Source organism: Anopheles coustani, chromosome 3 (genome assembly GCF_943734705.1).
Source record: "Anopheles coustani chromosome 3, idAnoCousDA_361_x.2, whole genome shotgun sequence".
In the NCBI taxonomy this organism is placed as follows: domain Eukaryota; kingdom Metazoa; phylum Arthropoda; class Insecta; order Diptera; family Culicidae; genus Anopheles; species Anopheles coustani.
The window spans coordinates 51406302-51417492 of NC_071288.1; the positions used below are offsets into that span (position 1 = coordinate 51406302).

Genomic DNA, 11191 nt, shown 5'->3' on the forward strand with positions numbered 1-11191 from the left:
TGATAAGCAACATCCAGCTGTAGGGCTCCGTAAACAGTGTCTCGAGTGGCACGAGCTGCGAATAACGAATCGATGCGAAAGAAATTCGTTCGGGAAGGTAAGCAGAAGGGAATCGACAGAAGAATCCATTCCGTCACGTGCGTCACGCCGCCAGGAAAGGTATTTCATTCCGGTGCCGCCTGGGTTCGGGCTTGAGTTTGGTTGGTACCTGTTGGAAAAACTGCCTCAACGTGCCGTCGGTACGCACCGATGGCTTCATTACGATCGGTACGATAATCGCGAGTCGATGTAGCGGAGTCAGCAGCGGCGTCGCGCGGTCTAAGTGACGCCACACGGACACCCGGTAGCCGGTTTCGTACAGCCGGGCAAACAGTTGCCTCCCGAATGCTGGACGTTGGGCTGGAATTAAGATAGCAGCGCGTGAGGGACAAAACGGAACAGCAAAACTTTCGCCAAAAAAAGCAACCGCAACAACGCCTAGCTTCATCAGTCATCGCGCCGTACCGAGGAACCCGAAGATGTCCAGCACCATCACCTCCCGGCAGCCGGCGCGTTCGATCAGCTGAGCCCAAAATGCGATCTCGCCCGGAGGAACGTGCGATTCTGCACGAACCGTCACCTGCTGCTGCCACGCTAGGGGTGTGAAAATTAGCAGCAGCCACACTGTCGCTCGGAACGGTGAAAGAACCGACCGTGCCATGCCCTGCCGGTGGTAAATGGAAAGATGGGAAAATTTAGTCAACCTAGCGCTAATGTACCTCTGCCAGCCGGGACGCCTTTGTTTCCAACTGTCCACGTCTGTTAAGCCTTAGCCGGACGCTTCATCCATCACAAGGCACGCCGGGTAGTGGAAGCCGCAAACTATTAAATGGTGATCCGTGCCACGCGGCGAACACGACATTGCCAATTATAACGATTACATGATTGATTGATAGATTATGCATGCTTCGTGTCCAGCTTTGTTTGAAAAATGGCAGACATCAGGCAATATGTTTTATTTGATTTTCGAATGTAAATCGAAGGAACACCAACATGACCAAGGTTACCAAATTTACGCAAACGATATTGTGGAAAGTGCGGTTTTTATGAAATGAAATAAAATTGAAAGATAATAAATTTAAAAGTTTTTATTATATTTTCTTCTAAATGACTTGTTCTCCCGTACAGGGTAGGGGTGTATATATGAAAAGGACGTACAATGCACAAATATATGCTTAGGCGACTATGTACTAAATTGCACGGATCTTCAATGAACACGACTTCCCTGTTCCTTGGTGGTCTTGTCGTTAGTGAGATATGTTTCGTCTTATCTGAATAATGAATGTGATCAATGTTCCAATTCAAATAATTTAGAAGTATTTTTATAATGCATTTAAATAAACGTTTGTTATATCTGCTTAGCGTTTTCATACTTTTTTCAAGCTAGTCCTGCCGCTTTATTTGACAATCACAAAACTGTTCATTTCAAACACCATGGAAAAAAAAGAAAGAAAATGAAGATCTCGAACGTTAGTGTAATGAAATCCTCTGTAATCTCCTTATAAACATATATGTTTTCTAGATGGGTGGGATAATGGGTAAGCTATACCAAAGTTAATTCAATTTTCTTAACAATGTTTGACGCTCAATTTGATTTGCGTTAATGTGTGAATGACATTGATCAAATAATTAAACTAATAGTTATGCATAATATGACAAACTAGCTCCATCCGATTGCAAAGGATACCATCAATTAACGTGAGTTAGTTTAGCTTTCGAAATAACCAAAGCTAGACCGATGCTTGTAGCACCGGACCGGGACACCATCAAAACCGGAGACATAAATAGTTATTGTAATCAGCTGCAAGGCATTAGGCGCGGGACCAGATTTGGATTGTTTTAATGCCCGGTACCCCGGATAGGTGGAGGCCTCACCCTCTCCACCTCATGGTCTGGCGGAACATTTCCATCACGGCCCCTCCTGCTAGCAGCAGCATTGGTGCCTTTCACCGACATCGGCTATCACCGCCTGCACAAAATCGTTTATCTAAACGTATCTAAGGCCGACCGTATGGGTGCCTTGATTCAATCGAATCTCATACGTAACCGGTATACGTGCGGAAAATGTGTAGCATTTCAAACCATACAACCTTGAGTTTTGGCAAAGCCAACGAGCACAACCGACCGAGCGTGGTTTGGTAGTTTGTTTTCGTGTATGAGAAACGAGTATAGGTTGGCGGATTTTTTTGCAATGCTACAACAAAGGATAAACGACTTATGTGTCACACATTTCCGTCATCTGAAATTCGAAGTAGGTGCTTCTAGCGATTGATACAATGTCTTTTTCATTACGAATTTATCTTACGTTACCAAGCAAACGTTTTTTCTTTCTTTTCCTCTCGTTCGTTTGCCTGTCAGCACCACAAACCAGGTGTTATTCGGACTTGCATTCTAGCAATCCAAGGATAGTAACTATTTTGAGAAATGTGCGTTAGAAACATAAACTAGTTTAATATATCATATAAATCTGAAAATGGTTTGCAATTTTTTATCAAAGAAATAACCATTAAAGTAAGAGCTTAACAAAGGAATACACGTGGTAGTAAATAATAAATTCTTTAAATATGAAAATAGCATGCATTGCAATAAGTTAAACCATAACTACTTTTCAAACTGTGCATGATATAGACAGGTATATGAAGTAAAAACTATTTTTCCAATTTTATGACTAATGAACTTGTTCTTGTTCTACGGAAATTCCGCTCATTACGCCTCTCGTAACATCGTTGGATTGGATGGCAATGAATCCAAACTAGTTGTGCAATCAGGATGAAAACATCAACATATTTTTCTAGACGACTAATGGAATTTATGGCTTATGTTGCAGGTTGATTCATGTATATCTTTTGCATGAAAAATCTACCAAACGCATAAACTTTTCCAAGCGTGATTGATGTTCGGTTTTAATCCGAATGACAGTTTTTTAGAATAATATCAACTTAAAGATAAGGTAAGTGTAACGATCAGAGTGTAATGAAATAACGTTACACTCAATGCTTTGCTATGTTGTCAAGTTGGGAGATTTGGAAACTAAAATTATTGGAGTCATTGCTCAAACCTACAAACAAAACAATTTACCATCACAACAAGTAAAGGAACCCGCCCCATTCAAGGGAATTTCACAATTACTACATACGATAGTTGCAATACCATAACCGTTGAAGTTAGTTCTTTAATTGAGTAAAGAAACGTGAATTGGACTGCATCAAACTGACATCCGTTAATTACCGGAAGTAATATTTTTCCGTTAGACAGCACGTGCAATGGCTTTTCTCGACCTTGAAAAAATCAAGCGAAACAACGTAAACAACAGATGAAAACGAAAACCCAAACAATTTTACGATGTACAGCAAGTTCCTACACATGAACTGTTTACTGACAAGCCTCATGGCACTGCAGGATGGATTTAATGTCATAACTTTTCGCAATCCATCATAAAGGCAACAGCGTCAATCTCTTCGCCACCCAAGAAATCGTCCTCATATGCAGTTCCAAGATTTATTAGTAACAATTAAACCCAACCGCAGACCGGTTTTTCGTTTTACGGTATTACCTCGTGTAACGTTAACAGGTAATGATAAACCTTTTTTCTGTTTTTTCGTTTTGATGCCCCGTCACGACCACCCTCATCTCATGTTACCCGCGTCACTTAAGGTTTTTTCCCATCCTTCCTAGTATTTGCCGGATGCAAAGGAGTGGAACTTACTAGCGCGTTTAGTACGCTCATCTTCCAAGGAGTAGATCATCTCGTTCCCACCAGCGAACCGATCTGTTTCTCTCCCTCTCTTTCCTTCCGCACATCCGCAGACGCTCTCTTTCTAAGCCCACCGAAAGACATCTAAGTCTCTCCGGCAGCAAGCGACGAACGTCGAACGAATCCCTGCGTGGATGAGGGTACTTCATTGTGTTTTTTCGGTGAGGCCCCCTCTGGTGGCCGCGTGTGTGTGGTTCACCATACAGCCAACCGAACGGCGCGGTCCGCGGGAATGGCGGGTGGGGCACCGGGGGCGGCTTCGGTAAAAAGAGATATAAAGCCATCGGGACACGGGGCGCTGGTCCTCTGTCTGCCTTCGAACGACGCGGCAAGCGGACACTAAACCAGTAACGACGGGAACGAAGTTTCAAAGTTGGGGTTTCGGTTTTTCGGTGAACGAGCGTGTTTGTGCAGTGCAAGCGAACCCCTTTTGCAAGAGCACAGGGCCTAAGGGTGGGTACCGATCTTCTGGGTGACGGTCACTTACGTGGTCCTTGGGATTGGGGGATTTTCCTTTTTTTTCATTTTTCACTTCATCTGAAAATTGTGCAAGTGCGCCCGGGAGTGAGTTTTGCGAGAAAAGTGAAAGTTCAAATGGTCACCGAATTTACCGGACCGAACGGCCCGAACGCGTGAGTCAGTGAGTCGGTGAGCCTACGCCTGGACCATACCAGTGCAACGTGCTACAAAGTGTCTGTGATTGGGGTCCTCAAGGTGGCCCAACGATGACGGTCGGTCTTACGAGTACGCTGCAGTTCATCGCCGGCAATTCGGCGCAGTACATGAAGACTGGACAGGCCCCGGGGGCTGCCGGTTCGACGGCTGGCTGCCCGGACGGGAACAACAATGAGATGGAGGATGATCACTCCGTGAGCAACCGGGATGTCGACAGCTATCTCAAGCACTACAACCGTTGGCAGCAGTCCGCTTGGGGCCGCAAGCTTTCCATCCTGCTGAAACAGTACTGCGGCTACGAGTTCGATGCCGAAATCAAGTGGAACAATGTGCTGATGATCGGGACCTTTCACGTGATCGCCATATGCGCGTTTCTGTACTACTTCTGGCAGGCGACGCTCGTTACGTATTTATGGGGTAAGTCGCCACAGAAGTGTTTCTCTGTTATGAGTTTGGGTACACTTTTGAAGATTTAAATATAGGTCACTGGTTTAGAGCACACCGACAGAGTTTGAGTTATGGAAAACTATTATAACTTTATGATTTTCTTATTGCACTTGGCGTGATGTTCTTTACTCTCGTATATCTCTATGTTAAGATTATTAATTTTAAAAGTATCTGTGGTTATGCTTAAGAAATTCAGATATTTTTTAAATAGGCCATACCCAAATAATTAAAGTACCTATGTTTTGAAATTTAAAAAAAAAAAACTCAGTTAGCAAAATGTCTAACGAATTTGTGCTAACGAACAAGTTTCAATTTAGAATAATTAACTAAGGAAATAACGAACACTTTATAGTACAAAGTCATGTGTGAATGTTGTTACCTTTGAATAACCGCGACTTTACAAACAAACTATTGGACAATCTTCCTCATGAGTAAGATATCAACCACCGTTCATCGCATTGCTATTAGACCTAATAATCGAGACTTTACATACAAACTATTGCACAATCTTCCTCATGAGTTAGATAGCAACAACAGTTAATGCCATTGCTATTAGATTGATTGGTAATGTTCACGAAATAGTCACATTGGTTCCATGAAGGATCTAGGCATATGGTGCTAAATCTAAAGCACGTGTAGGCTTGTGGTGAAATACAATGACAATGACGTTTTCCTACATAGTAATAAAAAGAAAAATCTAACCAATCGGCAGTCGGATTCGAAAGTTGTTTCGCACAAGAAGGCACGGTAATTTTACGTGCTAACCCAAGAAATAGACCTTGATCCCTTCACGGTGCGATTGAGACTGTTGGCAAGTATGGTTTCGCCCGAAACTGTTGACTCTCATACAATGGCAGGCTACAAACGCTTTTAATTTAACCGATGAATACTTCTGGGACCGAAACGACGCGAAATCTATCGCAGGTCACTAAAGCCAATGGGTCATCAATCATTCGTCGAATTGAAATCGAATGTTGCCATCGTTTGCGCTCCGTTCGTGAGATCAGTGCTAGGATAGGTTTGGTGGTGAGGTGGAGATGTTTGATATTTGACTGAATGTTTGAAAATATACAGGCATGATTATCTGCTCTTGCTCGACAGCGGATGGCACTAAAACTGTGACCTTTTCATTTCAACTTTGTCCATCACATCAAGATGGATTATTCATACTTCCATTTCGGCAAACCCTGTTTGATGTGCTAAAATAATCTATCCCAAAATACGACTTCCGTGCAACAAAGTGTAAATTCAAACTCTCTAAACCAACTACATGGTATTTGTTAAATGAGGTAAGCTTTGCATTCGAGCAAAACCGATTAATGAAAACACATAATTATCAAACACAGACCGATTTCCTTTCGGTTAATATTCACCATCGTCACCAGCACTTTTATGTCTTATGTAATTTTTCCAGTAGAAATTATATACTTTCTTTAAACCTTGGATAAGATGCAGCACCTCTCCAAAACAAACATTATGGCCACTTGTTGAGCAAAATAATTAAATATAGTTATGAAAAAAAAAATCTCCTCAAAAGTAACTACTTAGCGATGCTTGGTTTTGCAAAGAATGGTTAACTGTCTAAATTAAAGATTCATGAAACATTCACCGTCAACAGTTCTGTTAGGGGCGTCTTAACTTGTTTTACTCCTTTTTATATCTTCCTTGTGGTATGTTCAAGGTTACTATCAATAAAATTTTAAAAAAATTACCCATGATGTCAGTTGGTTTTTGGGGATTAAAGTCAATTATTTACATACCCCCGTTTACATTACCCCCAATTCCCCCTACTCCATCGTCTACAGAAAGATGTTTCGTTAAAGTAGTTGGCGATAGTGTCACTAGGACGCGAAATAAATATAAACAAGTTGCTCAGGTTAAACTGGGCCATATTTCAGCCAAACCAGTGAAACGTTTTTGGTACTTGTGTATATGCTTGCCACATTTGATAATCTACCTGTTATCGGTCGCTTAAGTGGTTTTCATAGTAAAAGCGATTTCACTAGGATGAGACGTTTTTGCATAATTGCTATTCATGGAATCGTTCCTATCTGCACATTTCCTCCGCCTGTACTACCCAACAGGATTTCATTAGCATGCCCCCAACATGGTTTTTTGGGTTGCTTTATAGTTAAGCCCGCTTTTTAGCGCCTCTCAAGCGAATACGTAATACTTATAAAAAGCGTGGGTTGAAAGCTATTCTCTCTAATTAGTGCGTAGCTACCATGCTATTTCAACACATTTTCTAATGCAATACCACGCTTCTAAGCAATTCGTTGTGGTTCCAACCAGTTACAATTTTGAGCCCGGTGACGCACACAGCAACTTTTTCGACCAGCTGTTTAAGCGTGTCGAAGATGTATTCAAAAATAGTTTTTAATGAATATTTAGATTTGAACGCCACCATTCCAGCCGACGATCGTCAAAAGCATCCCTCTGAAAAGAAAGCGTCTGGCACGCACACTTAACATGCTCGTCCTTATCGCCGCGGTGGGCGCTATCGGTGTCCCTTGATCAGTAAATGGCACAGCTCCACCAGTATTGTAGCTGCTCTGCGCAGATAACCCCTTAGTTATTCAACATCCCGCTGGCACACTGCGACGGAAAATGCACCGGGCGAACCATCGGTATCGGTGCTGTGTTTAGCAATGGATGCCCCGGGTCGTTTCCTACATGTGACGACGTGCCGGCCATCGCTTATATCAGGAGAAACCGATATCCACACCTAGATGACGGAGGGCAACCGATTTAGTTGTTTGGTTGGGTGTTTCATCAAATCTTTAAACCGCATCTCAATGACTCGTGCTGTAACGGAGGCAAAGGGCGGTAGGTAAGAGACCCTAGGAGCATGCGGAACATATGGAAACCCGTTCCAACGCCATGCAGCACTGTCGTCAAACTCTATTTTACGATGCCCTCTCCCGCCGTCGTTTCATGGGCACATTTTTGTCTACCAAACGCTGCGAATAAATGAATCTTTCCTCCAAGAAAAACAACGTTTCCGTATGGCCCGAAAAACAACTTTAGTGTGTCATTAAAAACAAACAAAAAACCCCTCCATCGGGGTCAGGAGTCGGTTTGGGACCATACTTATTTCGAAACGATCCCTTCATCCGCACCCCGCACAGGACACCGCACCATGCCGCAACATAACACATGAAGAGGGCTGCTCAAACCAGGTTTCGCTACAGAAACTCATTTTGTCTACTTTCCACATTTGGGTATCCAAAACAGTGAGAAACTCAAGTGGAGGAGGGTGGGAGGCTGGACTTATTACGCCCCACGGTTTAAACGCAACGCAACTCAGCTGATCGAATTTCAACATCCCGACATAAATCATCGCGAGATGAAAGCTCAGATGAAAAGGAAAGCGCTACAATGTGGCGGATTCGTTGTTGCCTCCGCACTGCGTCCGGCCTTACTGGCCGTCTTTCTAAGGTTGGGTGTTTTATGTTGTACGAACAAAAAAACGAAAGGGAGTCAACATAAAAAAGAGAGAAAGACGTTAAGTAAATTATTCACAACTGCTGGTGCATTACAACATCGCAGTGTTCGCAATGAGCAGCTCTCGTAGCAAGTACGATCTCATCGACAATGGTGTCATCCAACGATCGCAAGCTGTACCAGTCGATCATAGCGAAGGTTGTTTGATTTTTTCCAAATGCTTTTGGGGAGTTTTGGGTCATTTACAAAGAAATACAAATTGCAATCGATCAAGCCATCGAAAGTATTGAGCAGTGCGATGACCCGAAAAAGCGCAAACAAGCACACCGCGGCGTAACAATTATGCGGCAATAATACACGGAGTGGGAACGAAAAACCCCGCAATACAACGCCACGTTCACGTCATCGACGCAAGCGGACGCTGGCTCGGTAGTTTTCCTATCCCGATGGTATTTCCTAATCGACTCTGGCACTCTCTTTCTTTCTCGCTGTGTCTAGGTTTCTTCGTTGGGGGCTGTGCCGGGTTCGGCGTGACCGGTGGTGTGCACCGGCTCTGGTGCCATCGTTCATACAAGGCGAAGCTGCCGCTGCGCATCATCCTGATGTGCTGCTACTCGATCGCCGGACAGAACACGATCTACGACTGGGTCCGGGATCACCGCATCCATCACAAGTACTCGGAAACGGACGGTGATCCACACAACGCCAGCCGGGGCTTCCTGTACGCGCACGTCGGCTGGCTGATGCTTCGCAAGCACCCGGAGTGCATCAAGAAGGGACGGCTAATCGATATGTCGGACATCGTCAGCGATCCGGTCGTGCAATTCCATCACAAGTGAGTACACTCCAGACACACAGAAGGGAAGTTACGTAGAAAGCCCGCACTGTACCTGGTTTTGTCTGCAATGTCCAACGCGACCGCGGTCTGACACAGACTGAAGGCCAAAACCCTTACTGACCCGTGATTAACCGTGACATTGCACTCGACCAGGTGAGGCGACCTCAGGCTGCACGGTAGCACCATCATCATCAGGTTCCGCGTAGACTGCCATTAGCGAGCTCGAGCGCCTAATTGGTGTTAAAATTGCGCCTAAATGTAGACTACGTTTGCACCATTGTGAGGTCTCTAGCTCAGCTTCATAGCTTTTAAATGGATTGCTTTTTTCCTCCTCGGAAGCCCAGTTTTGCTCCACACTTTTTTTCATCTGGTACGCACAGACGAGTGTTATCTAATAAACCGTTTCGGTCTACCGGCCTGGTGTTGGTCAGTCGCTTTGGGCGCTGGGAACGCAAACCGAGCGGTGGAAAGCTACATCTTTTCTCTTTGTTTTCTTCCCCAACGTTTGACCATTCATCTTTGGCCATCTGCGCAAGCTGCGGATGACGCGGTCATTTTCGATGCCAGCCCAAGGTCACCACCGCCGTTTGCAAACATAATGCCACGTGTAGAAAGTTTGGTCTGCTGTTGGTCCATCGAGACCGAACGCAACGATGAAGCCATCGCCCCACTTCCGGTGGACGCTGCAGAACTAACTTCTAGCCTCGGTAGGAGCTGGTGCCTAGCCAATTTCTAGCTCAGGCTCAAAAACTGGTGACATTGGGGTGGCGTATTGCACACGATAGTCTGTCCCCTGTCCTGTCCACTTTCAACGTCAGCCCTTGACATCTTCGTAGGTGCAAATTGTGAGGTAGCACCTTCGCGGTTGATTGAGTTAATCTTCCTTCGGGCGGATCGGAGCTGACTAAACGAAGGAGAAATAAATCAAATCGTAGCGCATCACAGAACCCGTTTTCCATCGAACAATTGATGCCAAATGGAGAAATCGTGCGACCGACGTTGAAGTCAAACGAATGGAAATCGATCCGATAGGCAAGATATTTTGATCGATAATCTCCTCCTCGTTTCACTTTCAGACACTTTGTCCTAATGAAGCTGCTCTTCTGCTTCTTCCTGCCCACATTCATCCCCTGGTACGTGTTCGGAGAATGTTTCCGAATGGCGTTCTTCAGCCAATGCTTCGTGCGGTACGTGATGAGCCTGAACTTCACCTGGCTGGTCAACAGTGCCGCACATCTCTACGGTGCCCATCCTTACGACAAGTGAGTATCCGAAACATTTCGTTTCGTTTCCCGGTGGATGTTAATTTTGCTTGGTTCACATCTCTTCCCACCTTCCTTACATTCCCACAAAACACAACCAAAGGCGCATCAATCCGGCGGAAAATCGTGCAGTTTCCGTGGTGGCGATGGGCGAGGGTTGGCACAACTATCACCACGTGTTCCCGTGGGACTACAAGGCGGCCGAGCTGGGCAACTACTCAGTCAATGTGACCACCTTCTGGCTGGACGTGTTCGCCAAGATTGGCTGGGCGTACGATCTCAAGGAGCCGTCGAAGGATTTGGTGCGTAGGACGATTGAGAAATACGGTAAGTGCAACGAGTCCGTCCTCTCCCCTTTTGTGTGTTTGGGTAATCATTATGGCTTTCCGTTTGTTTGTGCTCCCAGGTGATGGCACACACATCACGGCCCGGATCGGACACATGGAAGAGGTGCCAGCACCGGAGGACTCCTGAGCCTTCCACCCAGCGCGCATGCCAAAGTGTTTCCATGTGTTCTACCTACTTTACAAGCTTTCGGGTTTCTGCTAAACTCCTTTAATTTTGTAATAATGATATTTCTTCAATAAACGAAAACCAAACAAACTCACAATCAATAGCGGATCTTGTTATGCCGTTTTACTATCAGTAACAATAATGTTTCTACGAGGGCTTTAGACGGGTTGTTCCACTGCATCTCGCAACGAAGGAAGCTGTCGCCTTGCACCAGTTCCC

At 44.8% G+C, this 11191-nt stretch overlaps 1 protein-coding gene across 1 annotated transcript; it reads left to right on the forward strand.

The window, feature by feature from the left end:
• The first annotated feature begins 4518 nt into the window (after nucleotides 1–4518).
• Nucleotides 4519–10969, forward strand: LOC131260298 (acyl-CoA Delta-9 desaturase). Its single transcript, XM_058261994.1, has 5 exons — nucleotides 4519–4885; nucleotides 8858–9194; nucleotides 10274–10459; nucleotides 10563–10786; nucleotides 10866–10969. The coding sequence occupies exons 1-5, from the start codon at nucleotides 4519–4521 to the stop codon at nucleotides 10931–10933; spliced, it is 1182 nt and encodes a 393-aa protein (XP_058117977.1). The 3' UTR covers nucleotides 10934–10969.
• Nucleotides 10970–11191: the final 222 nt, after the last annotated feature.